At 31.5% G+C, this 23,266-nt stretch overlaps 6 protein-coding genes and 1 further gene across 6 annotated transcripts, besides 2 other annotated features; 2 read left to right on the plus strand and 5 right to left on the minus strand.

Annotated features, from left to right (window-relative positions):
- Positions 1 to 1,011: 1,011 nt before the first annotated feature.
- On the plus strand, positions 1,012 to 10,116 carry Kpol_1053p43 (RasGAP domain-containing protein; the record flags this gene model as incomplete). Its single annotated transcript, XM_001644113.1, has 1 exon — positions 1,012 to 10,116. One exon carries the CDS (start codon positions 1,012 to 1,014, stop codon positions 10,114 to 10,116), a length of 9,105 nt encoding a protein of 3,034 aa, XP_001644163.1.
- A 177-nt stretch (positions 10,117 to 10,293) lies between these two features.
- On the minus strand, positions 10,294 to 11,133 carry REX4 (putative 3'-5' exonuclease; the record flags this gene model as incomplete). Its single annotated transcript, XM_001644114.1, has 1 exon — positions 10,294 to 11,133. The coding sequence occupies one exon, from the start codon at positions 11,131 to 11,133 to the stop codon at positions 10,294 to 10,296; it is 840 nt and encodes a 279-aa protein (XP_001644164.1).
- Positions 11,134 to 11,554: 421 nt separating this feature from the next.
- Positions 11,555 to 15,190, plus strand: AVO1 (Avo1p; the record flags this gene model as incomplete). Its single annotated transcript, XM_001644115.1, has 1 exon — positions 11,555 to 15,190. The coding sequence occupies one exon, from the start codon at positions 11,555 to 11,557 to the stop codon at positions 15,188 to 15,190; it is 3,636 nt and encodes a 1,211-aa protein (XP_001644165.1).
- A 245-nt stretch (positions 15,191 to 15,435) lies between these two features.
- On the minus strand, positions 15,436 to 16,311 carry BRX1 (ribosome biogenesis protein BRX1; the record flags this gene model as incomplete). Its single annotated transcript, XM_001644116.1, has 1 exon — positions 15,436 to 16,311. The coding sequence occupies one exon, from the start codon at positions 16,309 to 16,311 to the stop codon at positions 15,436 to 15,438; it is 876 nt and encodes a 291-aa protein (XP_001644166.1).
- A 1,079-nt stretch (positions 16,312 to 17,390) lies between these two features.
- On the minus strand, positions 17,391 to 17,930 carry Kpol_1053p47 (uncharacterized protein; the record flags this gene model as incomplete). Its single annotated transcript, XM_001644117.1, has 1 exon — positions 17,391 to 17,930. The coding sequence occupies one exon, from the start codon at positions 17,928 to 17,930 to the stop codon at positions 17,391 to 17,393; it is 540 nt and encodes a 179-aa protein (XP_001644167.1).
- Positions 17,931 to 18,498: 568 nt separating this feature from the next.
- Positions 18,499 to 18,786: a sequence feature (similar to hypothetical protein; correction of possible frameshift sequencing error~similar to Saccharomyces cerevisiae YOL075C).
- On the minus strand, positions 18,499 to 22,367 carry Kpol_1053p48 (the record flags this gene model as incomplete).
- Positions 18,789 to 22,367: a sequence feature (similar to hypothetical protein; correction of possible frameshift sequencing error~similar to Saccharomyces cerevisiae YOL075C).
- Positions 22,368 to 23,065: 698 nt separating this feature from the next.
- Positions 23,066 to 23,266, minus strand: SMD1 (mRNA splicing protein SMD1; the record flags this gene model as incomplete). The annotated part of the gene is made up of 1 exon (XM_001644118.1): positions 23,066 to 23,266. A coding segment is annotated over one exon (201 nt), but the record flags the coding sequence as incomplete, so codon positions are not given.

Consider the following 23,266-nt stretch of genomic DNA (forward strand, 5'->3'; position numbering starts at 1 on the left):
TTTTTTTTTAAAAAAAAAGGCTATTTCATCATGTCTATTACTTGCTCATACTATAAAATATTAGTTTTGGAAGCCTTTTAATTAGAGTTTGTTTCTCTGTTCCTGTTGGCATTATTTCATTTTCTTCTGAGAAATCATAAGACTACAATAATATTATTTCACAAGATTAGTTTAGTTGACAGAATTCCATTATTGACATCACATTATATTAATTATATTTACGATTTATTCATTTCAATATTCTTTGAACTATCTGGTTTTTGTGTTCATTATTTAATTATCTATTTTATTTATTATTGTCTTCTTTATTTTTGGTTTCTATAAACAATCCAATAGAGAGAAAGAAACAAAGAAAAAACTTAAAAAAGTATACCATATACTTTTAATCACATCTCTGTGTTTCTATCTTTTTATTTCATATATATCTATACTATTATTTTGTTGATTCCTATTGTTCCCCAGTTTAAGCTACTGCTCTCATCTCTAGAAATAGTGGAATATACCCTTCAACTCCACAACTTTAATCAATACTCTTTGCTATTGCTGATCAAGACAAACAATAAGAATAAACATCTTTGTGGTTAATAAGAAAAAAAAAGTAATACAGATATATATACATATCCATTCCCAGCATTTACTACAAAACCAAGGTTATTATCAGTCCTATACAACTTAACGACTTTATTTGACTTCTGTTTTATATATATATATATATTTTTTTTTTTCACTGCTTCACATATCCACTCTTTCGAATTCTTACATATATCAAAAGAAGCAAAGGACATATAATAAAAGGAACTTTAATGACAACAATTTCTCAATTACTTTTAAAGATTAACAACAACAACAGTAATAATATTAATTATAATAATAATAATAACAACAACAATAATAATATTAATCCTACAATATTTTAATCCATTTTATCTTTTGACTATCATTATAGAAGGCAAAAAAAACACAACAGAATATTAACATTCAAGCATACACATATACACCAAACTAACAAAAATGGAAGAATTACCAAACGACCAATTCATGGTCAACACTTTACTAAAACATCTCTACTTCGATAGACTGTTCCCAATGTTACCAATAGAATCTGCATTATCAACATACAGAGAAGTTGAATCTGATTTATTATTTTTATCATGTAGATCAGTTATTCTAAACGTTGCAATTTCACAAGATTTGGGTCCCGTAGTACAACAGACTTTAGATTTAATAGATTTGATACTTCGAAATGAAAATATCAATTCACCTAATATCACCGAAGATGCCATACACTCAATCTTCGTTATGATAAGGTTATTGAGTGATGTAATGGAATATTATTGGGATAGTAATGAAGGTGACATGCTAGAGAATGATTCAAGAAATGAACAGATTGATGCATCAAACAAAGACCAAAATGGTAGAAGGAAAAGTCAAATACCTATAGGTAAACAAAAGTCACTATTTACTGGTACCATAGTAGGTTATTCTACTCACAGACCAAATTTTCATACATCAAGACCAGCAAGTTTGAATCCAGAATTAGCAAAAAGATTAGTATACACTTGTTCAAGAGTTAAATTTTCAAGACTAACTTGCAGAGTATTATCAAATATATCTCAAAACTTTTCACATTATACTGTTTCTTCAATTGATAACATTTCACCAAATTATAGATATTTCAAAAACAATCCTTCACTAATACCTTTAATTGAAAGAATAGATCTGACAGTAGATTATATACAACGTTTTGTTGCTGCATCAAACCCAACTGAATTTTTCCAATTTATCAAAAGTAAAGCATTATCCCCTTCATTGAAAAAAGATACAGAATCTTGGAATGAAATCGTTTGCCATTATGATTTAATGGGATGTATTTTCCTTTCAAAAAGATCATTTCCAAAATTTTTTGAAGTAATAAAATCAATTGTGGTAAACCTGAAAAAATCAATCTTTTCATGCCTGTTTTTATACTATTCATCAAAAGCATTAATGTATTGGTTTATGGCAAGACCTAAGGAATATGAAGAAATAATACTATCTTTCAAAGAGCTAAGTAGAATAGAGTCAGACTCAAAAGAAAAGGATGCAAAATTATCTGAAACATTATTGAAAGCAAAACATCTATCAAATCTGTCAACCTCATTATTTGATGAAATTTACTCTGTTTTTGCAGTGCCCAATATGCTAACTTCATCAACTTCAAGTAGTAATTCATCAACTACTTCAAATCTAAATTCATCATCAAATAACTTAAGCATTCACATAAACACAGGGGTAGCGTCCTTACACACATCCTCTTCAATATCGCCATCAGTAACTCACCCGCCAAGAGAACAAACAACTACACCAGGGTCAGTTAAATCCAATCTTTCTAACGTCTCCAGTACTCAATCTGCTCAATTAATTTCCAATCCAGTATCTCCCGCTGTCGGTTCCATAGGAAGAAAATATCATCCACCAAACACATCTGAATTATTACAGCCTTCTCCAAATCCATCTTCTCATGCTAGTACTATAGATGATATGTATAGTTACAGCACTTGTACTAAAGGGGATGAAAGTACTGATAGTTCGGAATTATCTACCCAGAGATCAATAGACCAGGCATCCACTAGACCTATGAATGATATTTTCCATCTAATAAACGTCTTAGATCTATATACAACTTTCGACGAGTCAGAATCATTAATTCACACCTCAGTCCTGAGGTTTTTGTCTGTTTTGTTGTTGCTGGATCCAGATGTTTTCTCTGAAATTAATACTATTCCATTCAAATACATACGGGATGCTGCACCAGAATCATCTAGAGCACTAATAGATAAAGAAAAGGAAAGGGAAAAGGCTTTGAGTATGAAGCATCTAACACATGGTTTAAGAAAACTAACCACCTTAACTCCCCAAAAAGTCAGCAAGCCTGTCAAATTCTTAACATCATTAATGAGAATATACAATGGTTCGCATTCTTCATCTGATTTAACTTTATTGGATAGTATAAGAGCTTTATTATCTCTGTTTACAGTGTCTTCGGCAGTAGCATTGAGAAGTAACAAGTTACCTGCTGCAATGTTTGCTAGTAGATTAATAGATTCCTTTGGGATTAATTTAGAAATAGGAAAAGATTGGAATGCCCCTTTAATTCCAAATATAGTACAATGTCTCAACAAGCATAAGAGGATGACAACTAGATTCCAACTTGAATATTTCGCTGCTTCCCTTCAATTAGAGACTCACACCTTTTTAGAGCATTTGAATTTAGAAGCTGCTGCGAAAGAAATGGATACCGACAAGCTTGTTTTATACACTGAGGGTTTACGTGTTTTTTTCCATTTGCCTAATTTCCAAATATTACGTAGGAAAACTGCTATTCAAACTGCCCCATTTTTCAAAGGTCTTTTCAGCAATGTATCAGATATCATTCTAAAAGATTTCCCATATTTCAATGAGTATTCAGTATCAGAAATTGTAGCATCCATCATGGAAGGTACTTTAATAGATAAATTCGGCGCGAAGGGTGTATCTATAAGATCATCTCCTTCATCATTATCCTCTATGATTTCTCCTTCACCTGCTACCAAACCTTCTCAAGCCACAAGTCCAGTAGGAATGGATTCTGGTTGGACTCAACATCCGATTATTCCAACTTCTTCCAATTCATCGGACTTATCTGATATCAGTTCTTCAACAGTATCAAATGTATCAGAAATGTCATTTAGTAACCTAATATCTCCAAGAGCACGTAGAGTATCTGGAAATTCCGGTGTTTTAAAAAGGAGCTCATTATTAGCATCTCAAGGAGACCTAGAAAATAAAGGCTCCAGTGATTCACACGTCCTAGTTTCTAATGGTTTCACTTCAGCCACACCGATTCAACCAGCTGTTCCAAGAACTATCAGATCACCTATTAGACCACCACCATTACCTAAACGTAATAAGGATGACAGCTCAGTTAAGGTAACGAAACAAACACTTAATACTAGCAGTGATCCTAATATGTACTCTATTTCTGATATTGAAAATGCAAGAAGAGTTATGCTAAATATATTTAGTATTTTCAAGAGAACTGCAAATTTTTTTCTATTACCAGATGATAACACATTATCTTATGATATGGCAGGCGAGGACTTTAAGTTAATTATCAAACCCATATTCATTGCAATTATTGATTCTAGTAAAACTTTAGAATCTACAGCACAATCTTTTATGAATGTCTTAATTAAATTTATGTCTGAACTCGACGCTACCGTTTCAAGCCCAGTTTTAAATGCCTATTATCTATTTTGCAGTTATTCTGTGACATTATTTTCCTCTGCCTTATTTGATCTAAATTTGACAAATAACAAAAGAGAAATATTGTTAGATATAGTTAGTAAGCTGCTACAAGTTAAATCAATCTTGGGCAAAATTGCAGAAGAGACAAAAAGAATAGATTTTATTAAAGATTCCGAAGAAAAAACTTTTAATGGTTTGGTTGGCTCTGTTGGTAGAGGCTTATTTGTTTCTTTGCATACAAACAAGGGTAATGTCCAAAAGCTTTTGACAAAAGCTTATTTAGAATATTACCAAACATTATCGTTTCATAAGAATAACATTGGTAATTTAGAAGACAAATGGAGAGGAAATATGGAATTTGTCCTTGCAATGTCTAAGGATAATTACGTCTCATCAGGATCAGTTGCATTTCAACGTCGTTTGAGAACCAATATATTGAAGTACATTGGCCACCCAGATGAGATGTTGTTAGACTCCATTCGTGTTATATTTAGAAAATGGATGCAAATTTCAAATACTAGATGTCTCTCTCCAGAGGATTTGGCTGATTTTAGAAGCTATGCTGGTATTATCGCGTCCTTATCCGGTGTAATGTTAACAATTGCGGAAGATGGACCTGTTAGATATCCATTTTTACTTGAAGTTAAGATGGAAATAACAAAAGAAATTAATCATTTCATTTCAAAACAGTGTTCATGGCTGAATAACGATGATTTGCTAACTAGAGAGAATTCAAGAGATATATTGAGCACCGAGCTTCATCCATTATCCTTTAAACTTCTCTTCTACAATTTAAAACTGAAGTTTGAGGAAGTTAGGACTGTGGATTTATCACAAGACGAACAGTCGTCCTATTTTATTCTGTTAGAGCAGATTATTATAATAATTAGAACCATTTTGAGACGAGATGATGATCAACAGGTGTTATTTTTATTTTCTCTAGATATTGTTAATTTCATTGATCAACTGGTGGAATTGGTAGAGAAAGTAGACCAAAAATCTTCAAAATACTATAAGATTGTTATTCACCTTTCTAAAATGTTCAGAGCAATGAAGCATTCTGAAAAGAATTTGGGTTTAGCTGGCCATTATCTGTTGAAGAATAAATGGTTAAAGTTAGTAACAAAGTGGTTTAAATTATCAATTGCTAAAGAATTTGATTGTGAAAATTTATCAAAACCTCATCGTGAAATGGACTTGAAGAGGAGGGATTTAGATTTATTATATTTGGATACTTCTATCGAATCTTCAAAAGCTATAGCATATTTAACCCTCGAGTTACCTCTAGAAATCCCTCCAGCATTGTCAGAAGAAGAAATGAGAAGGTCATCTGGGTTAATATTTAGAAATTATTTTGGTATTTTGCTTAAGGGTATTGAAAAGACTACAGATATGAAGAAATTCCCAACCTCGTTAAAGCATAAAGTTACTATTTTAACTGAAAATTTAATTGCATCCCTAACTAACTTATCAAATTCAAATGTCGAACCAGCATTGCAATATACCTTACCAATGGGTTTCTCTGAAAATAAAGATATAAGAATTTCATTTTTGAAGGTATTCATAAATGTTGTTAAAAATTACCCAAACCGTAAATCTAATACTGAAAAAATTAAGATTGAAGCCACCAACGAACTTTTAAAATTTCTTATCAAATATCCACATTTAATCACACAAGCAACAAATGTTTGTTCCTCGGCTGAAATCGATGAATACACAGTAGGTTTGGTTAGTGCCTTTGATACTAAAAATGCTGCTCATATATTAATCACTCAATTAGTTAAAGATGAAATACAAGATTCCATTAGGCATATGGATATTTTGAGAAGAAATAGTGTTGCTACGAGAGCACTATCGTTATATTCAAGATCTAAGGGTAATGAATATTTAGTAAAAATAATTGGCCCAGTTTTAGAACAAATGGTTGAGGACAAAGCATACTTTGAGGTGGAAAAACTGCAACTAGATGATCCTAATGCTTCAGAGCAACTTGATTTGTTTGAAAAATATATGAAGATTTTAATTGATGCTATCATTGGTTCAATAGATTGTTTCCCAGTAGAATTATTCGTTGTTTGTCAGGTAATTTATTCTGAAGTTCGCAAAAAATTTCCAGAATACTCTTTAGTTGCAGTTGGGTCTTTTGTATTTTTGAGATTCATATGTCCTGCTTTAGTCAGTCCTGAAACTGAAAATATTATCGGCGTGACACCATTGAAAGAAAAACGTTCATTAATACAAATGGCTAAAGTTATTCAGAATATGGCAAATGGATCTGACAATTTATTAAAATGGCCATCATTAGCCACTAAGTTGGATTTCCTAAAGAAATGTAATGATGATATATTCGAGTTCTTAGCTGAATTATCTAGAACAGACAGAGTGATCAAGATTCCATTAAACTCAAGTACCACCTTACCATCAAATGTAACAATGCTTTGGAACCTAAACTTTTTCCATACATTTTTGTATATGCACGAACTACAAATCAGAAAAGGAAACTTAGATGAAATGAAATCTTTCACTAATTTTAATCTTTTAAGAGATTCAATTATGTTGGTTGATAGAGTGTTAGGTATATGGGGTCAACCAGTTTGGGAATGTAGAAACGAAATTCCATTATTTGTCAAAGAGAACGTAGACAGATATCCTCAATTATATGAATTCATGAGTAGGTATGCATTCAAAAGAGTGCTGTCAACAGCTGAAGATGCTACGTATGTCCACGAGTCTATGTCATCGGATGGATTCCAAATATTAACTTTGACTTTTAGCCATTTTATCAGTCTAGGTTTTGATGTTGATTCAATAGTGTACAGAACCCTTCAAGTTTATGCAAGGATTTGGTCCAATAATCATTATTTGGTCCTTGATTGCACAGAATTCCATTCTGAGGAATGTGATATCCCTAAGCTAACCACTCTTTTCTTAAGTTTATTACCAGATGAAGCTTTCCAACATTGTATTGGCTACTATTTCTTAAATGTTACTGAATCTTTTATGGATAGTTGGGCCGCTTTGCTTACAATGGACAATCCTTATATTAGCCATAAAGTTCCAATATTTTTTGTGAATACAATAAGCGACCAAGAAATGATTAATACTATTGGTTTAAGTCCGCAAACTACTGCAGTTCTTGAAGATGTCAGGATCTCTTTACATGAAATAAATCTTTTTGAGGAGGAAAAACAAATATTCAAGCCTGTAGCTATGAGATTAGGTAATAAATATTTCCAAGTTTTACACGAAGAACCCAAAAAGTATTACTTTGAAGGATTTGATACAGGATTTGATATAAAGTTTAACTACGTTTACAGTATTTCTCAAGTTGCAAACGTATTAGTTTCATATACGAAAGGGATGCCTAATGAGTTTATGGTAACATTTACAGATGGAAAAAAATTGATATTTACTAGTCCAAAGTATTTAGAAATTGTGAAAATGTTTTCGTATGCATTAGCGAAAATACAAGATGATATCGGCATTAGTAATATGCTTTCTCCAATCACTAAAACAAAGAATAAAACTACAATCGGAAATGAAAAGGAAACATTATCCCATATTATATTAGTGGTTTTGGCGGGCCTTTTCCATAATGACGACGTTGTTAAGAATATTGCATATAATTTATTAGCTACCACCCAAGATGCGTTTAATTTAAATTTTGGTATTAAATTTAGAACAACTCCAGAAATGTACGTCCCTGATGACTGCACGACATTCTTAAGGCAATTATCAAAGGCAATTGCAGAATCTGCACCTGAACTTACTCCACATATCTTCAAATTGCTTATTGAAGCGTTAGAGAATGGAATTATCCCTCAAGATTATATTCCACAGACAGTATGTTGTATGTCATATTGGATTCCTAATCTTTACAAATATGTCTATATCTCTGATGAAGAAGAAGGACCCGAAGAGCTATCATATATGATAAGAGTATTGATAAGATTAACAATTTCCGAACCACATTTTACTTCGGTATATTTACAGCACATATGGTACATCATAGTTCTAGATGGAAGGTTATGTAATATCATAGTTGAAGAGGTAGTGAATCATGCTTTAGAAAGAGATTCTGAAAATAGAGACTGGACAAAGGTTTTGCCACTTCTAACAGGATTGTCAACAGTTGATATTGCCTGTAATATAATTCATCGTCTGATGAGAATAATTGACTCATTCTTACCATCATTAAAAATGGAAGTCTCCACACAAAGTTGGTCTGAATTGACTATATTGGTAAAGATTGCAATTCCTTTATTTTTCGAATCACCAATGCTTGCACAGATGTACCTTCCTGAAGTATTATTCATAGTATCGTTGCTAATCGATCAAGGTCCTAAGCATATAAGAAGTTGTTTTCATCAATTGTTAATGAATATTTGTCATTCCCTAGCCATAAATGACTCCTTAAGTGAAATAAATCGTAAAAATCTGGATGAAGTTTGCTGTATATTTTCTCGCCAAAAGTTGAAATTTATGTTTGGTTTTAGTCAGGATAAGGGCAGTGTGTTAAGAAATTTCAGTATTTCATCGTTTGCAAGTAAGTTTAATACTTTAGAACATTTTACTACTAATATTTTCTTTGCGATGGAGAATGCAGATATATCCGAATCAGCTCACTGGAAAACCAGGTATAAGAAATATTTAATGGATTCAATATTTAACAGAGATTCTTTCCTATCTGCTAGGGCTATGATGATTTTAGGTATTATTGGAAAATCTAATACCTCTGAAATGTTATGCAAAAATCTTCTAAAGGAAACTATGAAGGTAATGGCAGAACCACATGTTGATGACGAAGCTATATTCCTCCTAATTTCTCATGTTTTTACGTACAGTAAGATTGTTGAAGGTTTAGATCCATCTTCCAATTTGATGAAACAATTATTTTGGTTTGCTACCTGTTTGACCGAATCACCTCATCCATTGATATTTGAAGGTGGTATGCTTCTTTTATCAAATTGTTTGAAGAGGATGTATATGCTAAAGTTTGAAATCAGCTTTGATAGATCTAAGACATTATCCTCCACACTAATTGAAGCAAGAAAATTTGCAGAGCCAGTGTTATTAGAATTGGAAGTTGCTAGGGATGTGACTTGGAATATAGATAGCTTTTCACAAGTTTTGTTATCCATTATCATCAGAGGGTTGGCTATACCATTTGTGAAACCTGCCGCAATAGATTGCTTGGAACAATTCTTCAAGAATGCTTATTATGAATATCGTATGCATGCTACATCAACTGATTATTTGTCTTACCTATTTTTGTTGTTCTTAATTTCTACACCTGATCAGTTTTATAATATGTTACATGTTGTTGAATTTGAAGGTGAAATGACTACGCTGGATGATTTAAACAGAATACCAACAGTCCTTGCTGATTGGTTAGCATCAGATGCATGTTTCTCCAATGTTGCATTGTATCAAGGTGCCGTATTATTCAGTAGTTCAGTTTCAGATGAACTAACAAAGTTAAGGTTTGCTATTATAATGAGATATCTACTAAAAACAAACCCTATATGTGTATTCAGATTTTACACGGTAACCAGAAACGAATTAAGACGGATCTCTACATTAGAGCATAATTTGAATAGTGTGACCGTTGCATTTGAGTTAATCACATTACTAGTAACATACAAAGAATTTGAAGAATTACAAGACTTTAACAAATCGTCATTAGATAACTTTAAGGAAATCGGGTTATTATCTGTTACTAAAATCAGGACTTTCCCATTCCAGCATATTGGTGATGTACTAATGGGTATTCAAGAACAACCTAAATTAATATACGAAAGAAAGCGTTTGTTAACGATGGTTTTGGGAAGAATGGCATGCCACGATTAACAATTTTTATGAATAAATGAAAGGGCACTTATGTAAGAAGATGTCATGGTTGTTTTTTAATGGATAACGAATTTTAATTTAAGTTTATTCAATTAATCTTCTAATTTATATTACAATATATATTTGTAAACACATATATATACATTAATGTATATATATTTATATATGATTTAGAAACTAATGAGTAGAGTTATTATGATTTTTATGCAGTTTTTCAAATTCTAGTTTATCTGATTTATATATTAACATTGTTGATCTTGCATCTTCAACAGAAGAATGACGACCATCTTGAATCTCCACGTTTAATATCTCTTTTGCTAATTTTTTCAAACTAACAGTTTTACCCTTTGCATATTTTTGTCTGAAAGGTAAATGTCTTGAGGTATCTCTAATCATTGATTTTGGGTGCGATACTAATAATGCTTCTAAATCATGTTTAACCGAATGTCCTACTAAAATTCTACCATTTAGAATTTCAGATGCCCTTTTCTGTGCTTCTATAAATGTAATTGCAGACTTCATGTGCTCTGGTTTGATACCACTCACCCAAGTTCTCCAATCTGTGACCTTTTCTTGTGGTCTCACATATTCATCTAATATAACATGACCAAAGTAATTTACAACCGAGATTCTTGCTAAAGCTGATTCCTTAGCATCTGGACCAACACCCACAAATTCACAATCAATGGCAACATATTTACCAGTGTTACTAACTTTTTCATTATGATTAACCAATTTTATATCATCCATTAATTTTTCATCCAGTTTAGAATTTCCAATTTCCTTGTTGAATTCAAAATCATTACCTAACATTTTTTCCTCTTTTGCCTTCTTCATCTCCTTATTCATATTATAAATCATATCCATAATTTTACGAGGTTTCTTCATCTTTTCAGCCTCATTCTTAGTTATTTTACCATCATTTTTTACAGCTTTACCATTATTCTTCTTCTTCCCTTCCTTGACAACTACTCTCTTTGATTTCTTCAAGTTCTCCCAGTTAGAAGACAATGCCATACTTTAAAAACACGATTATACCTCTGGAACACACTCACTATACCCTCACTGTCCCTTTCCAATCTAAACCAACCTAAACCAATCAATACCCATTTATTAAATATTTTTATATCTCATCTCATCTCATCTCATCTCGACAATTTTTCAATCAGCCATTTTTTCTTTTTGCTTGCTATTCGGATATTTTTTTTTGACTATGACGACATTTTTAGAAGTTCAAGAACTTTAAAGGATTTCGAAAATATAAGAAAGCTTATAATGAATCAGAATATAGGTTCATAAAAGCACCATTCTATTTCGGATATATTATAGAGAAGAGCTCGATAATAGACTGATAAAGAACATTGTTATTGTAGTTTTACTATTACAAGACAGAAATATAGGCGGGCGGCCATTGATATATGGTTAAGATTTGTTTGATATGGATACTGTAGCATCAGTAAATAGACTACGGTCTCAATTTTTGCAGATATGCCCTGAAAAGGATCAAATGAGAAGGATAATGAAGCCTTATAGGGATGAGAATCTTCCGCATAATGAAATGGATGGTAAATTAAAGGATGCATATATTTTATCTAGTGGTAGAGACATTTTAAGTGAATTAATATCACCTCCTATAACACAAAATTTTATGGATAAATATTCTTTATCTCATGGTAGTGATACGAGAGAAATGTTGGATAGAAGGCGGAGAAAGACATCTTATATAAATACAGATACAATAAAGGGTTCTGTGGATAATTCAAGTAGTAAGATCTCCGATGAGAATGATATTAGTTATCAAGGTACTGCAAGCGATGTCCTTCAGAATACAACGGTGAATACCGATGAGATAGATTACTCCAGTAATTCTCAAGTCCCTGTTAGTAATTCAATGAATATAACTGATAGTCAAAATAATTCATTACAGACTTTAAAAAACAATATAACAAGTAATCCCACTGATCCAGAAATTGCATTAAATCATAACAAAATTAGTAGGAAATCAACTTCGAGGTTTGCAAGACTTTTTACTGGTAAAAAGGAAAATAATGGTAATAATAATAATAATAATCATAATAATGTCACTAATAGTAACAATAATAACAGTGGAGAACATAATACTGGTAACCAAAGGAATAACCAAAATAATAGCCAAGCTAACAGCCAACATCATAATAATAATTCTGATTCAATGAGAGCTCAGAATGTTAGAAAACGTTCTGTTTCAAGCTTTCAAAAGACTCATTCTAAAAAACCTAGTGCATTTGATATGAATTTTGATTATGATGAGAACTTGGATGAAGAAGACGATGAGGACGAAGATGAAGATGATGAAACAGATGATAAAAATGTACATGCTAAATTTTTTCAATTGGATAGTTCTCCAAACAATATATCAGAACCACATTTGAGAAATGAGGTCACTAGCATCAAAAGTGGGAATGCTACTTCTGATTCAGGAAGTAACAATGGTGTTTCCACAAATATTTCAAAAAGAATATCCCATTTCCCTCAAAATATGATTACTAGAGGTGTAGCTACCGATTCAAAGACTAATCAATCGAAAAATGAAAAAATATCTAATAGTAAATTAGCTAAGAAGGATAATTCGTTGGAAGGGAACTTATCTGATGAAAATGCTTCCAACCACATTAATCGTAGGGAATTGAATAACTCTATTTCTGATGATGAAGAAAATGTAATTTCATACATTGATTCATTTATTAATGAGCATGATTTAAATAACCTGACAAAAGAAGAACATCGCTCTTCGTTGGAGAGAAGTGAATATTTCAAAAATTCACCTGAATCAGAAATAGTCAGGTTAGATAGTGTTGCTCAAGAAAATATTAATCTCGATAATGAGAGTGATTTGTCGGGAAGTGAAATCGAAGATGGTGATAATTTGTCATCTTATGGGAAATCTCTTTTATTTTCTGACTTCAGTGCAGATGACTTTAGTAAATCGAGAGCAGAATTCCATGGCCTTAAAGCAGTCCCTCATACAGATACTATCGGATCTAATGGTACTCCTATATTGTTTAACAATTTTAAATTTGATAACGAAAAAGATTCAATAATTGATGATGGTACATTTGATAAAGATTCTCCTAAAACTCCAAACTATAAAAGACATAATTCTAATGAACAAAAACTACAGGGTATATCAACAAAGAATTACAATGGCAAAGGCACATCAGGAAGACGATCATCGCTACCTTCTTTAAATTTTACTAAATCTCATTCAAATAAAATTAGGGATCCAAACGCTAATAGAAATTATAGGAAAGTACTTCGAAATATTGATTACACTTACAAGAAACCTAGAAGAAACTCAACAGACTTGACGTTTAATCAAACACCTTCAACATTAAGTGTACCTTTCAGTTCTACATCTAGTAGACGAAATTCAGCTACTGCACCATTGTTGGTTATTGAAAAGGTGACTGATTTTAAAAATGCAAAACCTCAAGAGTCTCACCTATCTTCATTATTCAAAAAGAAACAAGATGTTAGCAATCCATCTGAATTATTGGATTACTTTTCTTTCGTTTCCGGTAGTAAGGTGCCGAAATATGAAGGTTTGAAGCTAAGTATATATATTCACGATTCTAAAAAGTACAAAAGAGAACCTTTCGAGACTACGGTAAGAAAAACTGCAACTGTTTTCGAGGTGATTGGGTTCAGTTTATTTCTTTATGCAACGTCTAAGAAACCAGAAGATTTCGAACTTGATGGTTTAACAACAGTAGAGATTCAAGATCCTAATAGTTTTTCATTGCATATTGTTGATGAAGATGGTGAACCTTTTGAAGATAACTTCGGAAAATTGGACAGAACAAGACCGATAAATACCATTTCTGATAATGAAGTGACACTATGTAAGGTTGGCAGCGGAGAAAAAGAGAAAAATGAAGCAATTACTGCTCTTCCATATGATTTGGACGGTAAAATTCATGATACTGCAATAAATGATATTACTTCGTCATCTATTTCAAAATCTGTTTCTACAGAAAAAACAATAAATCAACTAAGTTATTACAAACCTATTGTTGGAAATAACGATAATTTAGAAAAGAATACGAGTACAAATTCATTAAAGATTAAGGTTTATCTTTACCCTAACATCAACCCCAAATTTAATTATACCTACATTAAGGTATTAGTGACTGCAAATATAAATGATATTTTAGTGAAATATTGTAAAATGAAAAATATGGATCCAAATGAATACTTACTGAAAGTTGCTGGTAAAAACCTTTCATTGGATTTAAATGATACAGTTTTAAGATTAGATGGGAACAATGAAGTAGAAATAATATCAAAGAAGGATGCTAGAGAAATACATTTAGAAAAGATAAAACCAAATATGAAGAAACCAGTTCTCCCAACTATTCAAAGTAATGATCTAACGCCTTTGACTTTAGAACAAAATACCTCCTACTTAAAATATGATGCACCTATACAGGAAGCAGCACCAGTAGAGAATAAAAAGGCCGGCAAATCAAAGAAACATTCAAGATATAAATTAACGTTGACAAAACAGAATTCTGATCCTACAAATAATAATGGCTCTTCAAGTGTTGTCGGAAGTAGTTTCTTTAAGTCAAGGAATTCTTCAAAATCTTCCTTGCATGGATCATTACCATATTTTTATCCAAATAAATCGAATTCCAATCTAGACGACTATTCAAATGAAAAGGATGATAATACATATCAAGATTTGATAACTGGTGCTTATCACAAATACAGAGTTTGGAGAAGACAGCAAATGTCATTGATCAATAAACATGAAAGAACGTTAGCATTAGATGGTGACTATATTTATATTGTCCCCCCTGATAGACATATGCATTGGCATGAAAATGTTAAAACAAAATCGTTTCATATCAGCCAGGTCGTTTTAGTAAAGCGTTCCAAAAGGATACCTGAATATTTTAAAATTTATGTCAAGAGGGGTCAAGATGACATAAAGAGATATTATTTCGAAGCAGTATCTCTTGACGAATGTAAAGAAATAGTCAGCAGAATTCAAAGCTTGTTAAGTGCATATCGTATGAACCATAAAAAATGATACTTCAACATAGTTAAATCACTTATCTATTTATTCTAGTTTTAGTTTAAATATATTATATTCAATTTATAATAATGACATTACTTTGATTACATCTGTTTTACAAATTACATTAGAATTTAGAATTGAATTAAAAAAAAATTATTGTTCTAATAGTTCCATACTTTCTTCTTTAACATGATATGTTGTTTATTAATGTACATTTTATGGATCTTCTATATAGTTTATTATATGAAAAGAAAGGATTACTTGAATAACACTTCATTAGAAAGTGGATCAGCAGCAAGCACACTTTCTCTCTTTTTGATTTTTCTTTCAACAGCGGCGTCAGCTCTTGCCTTTGCTTCGTTGGCAGCTTGTTGTTTCATTTGAGCTCTAACGACATTTGGAGAAACATATTGCTTGTTTTCATAGATCTTTGGACCACCGAAAGAACCTTCTAAAATCAAGATAACGGTCATAACAAATCTTGGACCAATTTCGACTAATGATAAATCTTCTTCATTATCTTCATATTCTTCTTTATTTCTAGCAGCATGAGAAACTTCATAGGTTCTTACCCAAATCTTGTCATCGACAATGCTGAATGACATTACATGATCAATGAATGGTTTAATCTTTCTGGAAGTTGGTGGAACACCGAAGTTATGAATCAATAATTCTTTTATCAATTGATAATGTGGTGAAGTATCAAATCTATGATCAAAGGATAAAACTGGACGAGAACCTTTCAGACAGTTACCTGTGAAATTTAATTCATTCATAGTATGCAAATTTTGAATGTAGAATTTGATAGTAGGACCGTTTGGAGGTTTAGATAACCATAGATACAAATCTTGATGTTTTCTAGCTTCAAAATATAAAATATTGTTACAGTTGTATAATTCAGCAATTTCATTCAATTGTTGTAAGTCTTTCTTAGTATCCAATTTTGGTTCCTTCTTAGAATGTGGCAATAAAGAGAACAAATCTTGGATCAAATGACGATGTCTAAAGTTAACTCCTCGACTTGATATCAATAAAGTACGTTGCTTATTCATGAATTGCTTTTCATTATGTTGCTTGGTTTCTTTTGAACCTTTCTTATCTTTACCAGACAAAGCTTTGTAAATAGAGGACATCTGTACAATTATCTAGTATCAGTGAGTATTACCAATAGTGTTGACACTTCCTTGAAAATCAGATCTTTTATATATATGACAACTTCTTATTAGTACTTTATTATACTTGATTTGGTTTAATTTTATAAGCTCATCGCATAAAATTTTTCAGATGAGATATATCATTAGATACGTAATAAAAGTTCAATTTCTCGAAATCGATTTCGGTTCTTCCGATGCAGTTACCCTAAGCATTATAGCATTTTCAAAATACGGTAACATAATTATCTCGCTACCAAATGGATCATTAAGTTGCACATATTATCGAAAGATCCAAACACTGCGACGACAGTAATGGTTTTAACCATCCAGTAACTACATAATAAAAGATACAAAAGATTATCAGTATCTAATATACATTCTTCATTCTATTTTTATATATATTTCAATGGTAATGAAATATCTGTGGGACTTGACTCTTTATTGTTAAGTTAGAAACCTGTCATATTTTGTATATCCATTTTCTACCACACTTTACTATATAGAGTCGATATATTTGATAGTATGATGTACTTAAATAGATAATTATTTTACTATGTTAATTGTTATTGATTGTTGATGTCTTACTTCTGGGTTACTTTTTCAAATTTCCTATTACTTTTTTGCATCTGTTTGAAATGGGTCAGTAAGTGATAACATACTTTGGAGGTATACATCACGTGATTTAGATTTCTTCTGCATAATAAAGATGAAACAATGCAACTACACTAATATAAATAGTGGTGGCATTTACTAGTCCCATTAACATTTATAGAACTAATCATAACTAATATAAAGGTAATAATATAGTTTGGAATTGTTAATGCTCTCTAAGTTAAAAATCTTGGATTAAACTGGTCATGGATATAACATAAAATTTAAAATTATATATCACTCTATATACATTAAATATATAAAAATTAAATAAGTATAATATTTATTGAATAATGGCATTTTTTATCATTACCACATAAATCATTAAAATTGAAACTGAAAGGGCATAATCATTTCCAATAGGTTATTCTAGTTAAATTTGGACAAATATTTAATTAATGACATGATCAATCCAAGTTTAAGTCAACTTCAGTCATTCTTTTGGCAAATTCGTTGATGGCAACGACAGCTAACAAATGGTCTTCTTCTTGTCTTAAACCACTGATGGTCAAACAAGCAACTGGGAAGGAAGTGTTGGTTAAATAGATTGGAACAGCACCACCATGGAAAGCATATTCAATAGAGCTAATAAAGAATCTTTCTTCAGGTGTTTTATCAGCCTTCTTAGTACCCATGTACATGGTAGAATGTTGGAATTTAACACAGGTATTTCTCTTTCTTCTCAACCAATCGTCATTTACTGGACTGGTTTCATTATTAATCATAGTACGGAATAAACAATGGTTGTTAGCTAAAGTAATATCAATTGCAACTGAAGCATCAGGATACATTTCCTTAACATTATCCCTTAGGAACATACCCAATTCAAAGGCAACATCACCATCTAATTTTGGCAAAGCACAAGTTTTTTCTTGTGCTTCGATATCTTCTAAGCTAACCTTACGATTAATTAAATCTTTCAATAGTTTAGCATCTAATTGTAACATATTCAAATTTTGATATTTTAATGATAGTGTTATTGTTCTATTAACTGACTAATAATTGATGATGGAAATAGATTGATAGTTAGATAAACTATTTCATCAATTTGAGATAACATTGAGCTATTTATATACAATTGCTATAGCTCAAAAAGGAGATGTGTGGGATATCTTCTATTTTCTCTTGTATTTAACTGTCGAAGAACCGTTCGTTAACAAGGCAAAAAAAACATACGAATCGTGTATTACGGAACTATATAACTACATATAACGTCATTAAAATTATTCATACTATAATGAATGGTTCGATTGCTAATTAAACAATGGTTATTTATCCATACAACGGTTAAACTATTAATCCGTGTCAGTTATAGGATACCATGTCATATTTTAATATGGATAAATCGTGTCCTTGGGAATTCTCTCCAGACTGAAAGGAAATATTTTGTGGAAAAATGTTTCAATGAATGAAAAGAAAAAAAATAATTAGTATGAACTTTTGTAGAAACTTAAAAGTGATTTTGTTGATGGAATGGTCATAGCCATTGAATTACTCTTGTGCAGATAAATAGAATTACCACTTAATCCATTCTAATTTTGCCCGCAATATTAGGTACGCCAAAAAACGATATATTATGGCAACACATATTATAATACCCAAGTAGTGTTGTTTATTTATCACTAGATCGTATGAGTTCAAAACATCTCGACCATCGGAAAATTCACAAGACCCATCTGGTAACATACCACCATCATTACATGTAAGCTCTAAATTATCCGGAAAGGCATAATTGATAATTAATAATGATGTATAGTTCAGCGGATTTAAATAGTTAAATCCTTTTAAAACCCGGTTCAAATTTAACGAAAGTAATCCCGACATTTGAGTACCAATTGATAAAATGATTGAAATACAATTAACGACAAAACCTGGTCTTTGGAAAACGTATTGGTCATTATTCCCAGTGCTTCACCACATGAGGCAATAACTAATGAACAATATGTTGTCACGAAGAAATTACTAGCGGTCCTAGGTAAACCACAGACCAATACCGTAAACACAGCATAGATGAACGATGCAAATAATGATAATGGTAACTCTAATGTCATATATGCAAGGAAAAATGGAGTAACTCCATATACACCATCATCAAACTCAACATAGAAATAATCTCTCTCCAGTGGATAACATGCTAAATTTGCTAACATTCCCACGAAATAAAGAGCTGTTGATTCTTGAGCTAAACCTAATCGATTTGAAACACTAGTGTAATTATGCTTAATAGGAGCCCAGAAAAGGGCAAATATAACACCAAGACCAGGTATTTGCGCGATCCTTGCCATTAGAGAATCAATATTTCTTCTGGTAGTTGTGAACTGACGTTTGACACTAACAATATATGCTGTTAAGATACTACATTGCTTTCTTATTTCAACATCAAGATCGATGCTTGAAACGTCTCTCGATTCTTCAGATATGAAGGATTCTTTTTTAGTATCATTGTCATTTTTATTTCTTTCTTTCCAATTAACCAAGAGTGATTCAACTCTTTCTCTAGAAATACGTTCATTTTCAGAGTTTTGAGTGTTAATAGAAATTAAATCTAAGAAGAAGTCTGCGACATTTGTAAATGGTGGACAATTGTATCCTGCCTTGGCAAAATATTCAATCATTTCATCTGGTGAACCATTAAATGCAGTTCTACCTGACTTGGCAAGTAATAAAACATTACCAAACTTCCTGAACAGTTCAGATCTAGGCTGATGGATAGTTATAATCACAGTCTTATTAAATTCAACACATAACTTTTCTAAAATTTCAAGAATCGTGGCAGAAGTAAAACTATCTAAACCTGATGTCGGTTCATCCAGCAGCAGAATTGGTGGGTCCTTCAATAATTGTATACCCATCGTTACTCTTCTTTTTTCACCACCACTAATACCTTTAACGAATTCATCACCAATAATTGTATTTTGGCAGTGTGTTAAACTCAAAGCACGAATTAATTCATCAATTTTTGATTCTCTTTCATCTTTAGAAAGATAATATAATCTTAGTTCTGCAGCGTAATGGAAAGTTTCTCTTACCGTTAATCTAGGTAAAAGATGACTATCATCTTGTGTTACATAAGAGCTTAGATTTTTGAAAAGCTCATTGGAAACCGGGGTTCTATTTAGTAACAATGATCCTGACTTTGTAAATTTTGACATTAACGAAGATTTTTGTTTACCTGCTATCAAATTAAGTAGTGATGATTTCCCAGAACCAGAGGGTCCCATAATTGCATTTATCATTCCAGGTTTAAATGTTGCATCTATAGAATGTAATATTTCCTTTGATAATCTAGATATTTGTCCCTTCTTCCAATTTTCAAACAATCGTATATAATCCACTTGAAGTGATATTTCTGACAGAGTTACTGTAATCATAGGTTTATTAATATGTGTTGATTCTAAATCATTTTCATTATAAGAATAATCCATGAATTTCTTCACTTTCCAATAAGTTTCTTCAATTTCGATATTTGTTTCTATGGTCTCTGATGATTTTTTCTTCTTCTTTTCCTTTGATTTTATTTCACCTTGCAATGTAATATCTACCTTTTTAACATAAAACATCAACAGTGCAACTGTAGTATACCCAACCGCCCAACATAATAATATACCTCCTGGTAGAGATCTCCAAATTCTTGGGAAGCCGAATGTTTCCAATATCTGATTCCCTATACATTCATCCAGATCATCTGTATAACATCCTTCATTGGCATATGTATTAGATAATAAAGCGCCGAACCCATACCAGGAGAATGAAATGTATTTCGTCCAACGAACATAAACTGGTGAAACTTTTGGATTAACGAAGAAACCAGAACCTAATGAGAGCAAGGTATAACTTAGATTACCTACTAATGATGCCTTGGAGAAATCTCTTGAAATGGCAACAGATAATAGAGCTAAACCAGATGCAGATAATTGGATTAAAAATATTACTGAAAAATGGAAAAAGAATTTTTTGGCATCAGCTTCTAAGCCAAACATGAAATATGTTATACAAACGAATAATAAAGTCATTAATAAATCATCTGTGAAGAAAAGAGAGAATTTTCTAGAAACAACAAAAGACAGAGGTGTCACAGTACCTTCAGCTCTTTCTCTATCATACAATGCAATATCCTGTTCACATAGACGATAAGTATCGAACAGTAGATATAAGTAACTTTGCAAAATAACCGAAGAATATAAACAGGATGTAGTGGTCCTTATACCACTAGCCTCTAATTTATCAGGCTTGTAAAAAATCCACCCTGTAATAGTCCCCATAATTAGGGGCTCAGATATTGTAGCCATTAATGTCACATAATCTCTAAAGTTAAGTTTATAGTTTCTTCTAGTCTGAACCAAAACTTGATTCCAAAATGGCACAGTAGCGGTAAGATTTTTCACTTTGATTACGTTCAGCGATTCTGTCGTACTATAGTTCATTTCATTTAATTGGAAATTCTGCCACTTACTAACTAGTAGTTCTAATCTTTCTTCAGTTATGACCTGTGAGTTATCATTTCTTGAATCAACACTTGACAAGTCGATAAAATAGTCTGCTGGATTCACCAGCTCTGGTAATTTATATCCAATAGACTCAAAATAAGGTATAGTTTGATCCATCCTATTACAATATACAATTTGACCTTTTGATAAGATACAAAGGTAATCTAGCAAAAAAAGAATATCAGAACGAGGTTGATGAATAGACATAATAAAAGTACGCCCACCTTCTTTGGCCAATTTTTTTAATGTTTTAATGACTAAAAATGCTGAATATGCATCCAAACCAGTTGTAGGTTCATCTAGAAACATGATTGAAGGGTTTGCAATCATATGAGTTGCAATATTCAATCTTCTTTTTTCACCACCAGATAATCCTCTATGAGTATTATCACCTACCGCAATGTCTGCACAATCCTTTAAGCCCAATTCATCTATTAATTGACTTGTCAATTGATTATTTGCTTCTTTAGATTGCTGGATTTTCAGCTCTGCAGAATACATCAATGTTTCACGACAAGTTAAACCTGCTGATAAAATATCTTGTTGAGGCACATATGCCATTGATACCGATGAAGTCTCAGTTTCAGTATTATCACTGACAATATTTGGTTCTTGTGAATTATTTGTATTACTATCATTATCCAGAACATATTTAATACTACCTTCATAGGATAAACCACCACTGATTTTAGATGCTAATACATTAAGAAGAGTAGTTTTACCTGACCCTGAACCACCAATTATTGCCATGACTGATCCACTGGGAAGGTCTAATGAAAAATTATTTATTAAAACATTATTTGTCTTAGATGCTGCTATTGTCAGGTCTCGAACTTGTAAACCTACTCTCTTGATACTTGGTAGGGACAAGTCGTTTTCTACCAGCTCTTGTACCATTCTAATTGTCAAATTTTGATATAACCTTTACTTTGAAATTAACAATTCTTCACCAAAACACATTCAAATTAAAAATTTTAAACCATAAAACATAAATTAATTCAATTTACCACTCATATGCTCAATAGATCAAGTAATGGATTGTCATCTACAAGCACTAAAGTTCACTTCAAATATTTATCTATTAAAGTGGTATTTTCGAAATTAGTTAATTTTATATAGTAATTTTAGCGATGCCCAATTTATCATATCTTAAGAAACCAAATAAAGTAATACAAGATAGTGGAATTATTGATCTTACTTTATTAAACTGATAAAACTGGAAGATGATCTTATAATTGTAGTCCTTATATGGAATTATTTTTTTTTATTACAGTACAATCTATATTTACTTAATTATATATATTTAATAGATTTAAGAAACATTCATACCCTTTGTGAACAGAACATTTGCTTAAATTTGTCATATACTTTAATGAATGCCTTTTCAAATCATGATTTATAACAACGAATAATCTCTATGGTAAATGATTGGTTACCTGCAACCTAAGATTACCAGGAAGAGGATAGACGATAAATTCACTATGATATATTTTGTCATCTTATTTATTCACTTTTGTTTTCTTGGGGGGAAGGAAAGGAAGGTAAAGGAAGGGATTATTAGTCAATAGAAATATATTACAAAAGAGATTATGAGATCAAGCACCTCTTCTAATTCTTTTAGATGTTTCTTGATTGAAATCTCTTCTTCTTTTTCTACTTAAATCATCAGAAACCTTACCAGCTCTTCTCAATTTGTTCAATTGCTGTTCATCAACTAGCAGAGAATCTAAATTCAAAGAATCTGGTAAAATAATCGGCCTTATAGTATTACCCCGGATATTTATATATTGTAATGA

This window comes from Vanderwaltozyma polyspora, genomic scaffold (genome assembly GCF_000150035.1).
Source record: "Vanderwaltozyma polyspora DSM 70294 KpolScaffold1053 genomic scaffold, whole genome shotgun sequence".
Lineage (NCBI taxonomy): Eukaryota > Fungi > Ascomycota > Saccharomycetes > Saccharomycetales > Saccharomycetaceae > Vanderwaltozyma > Vanderwaltozyma polyspora.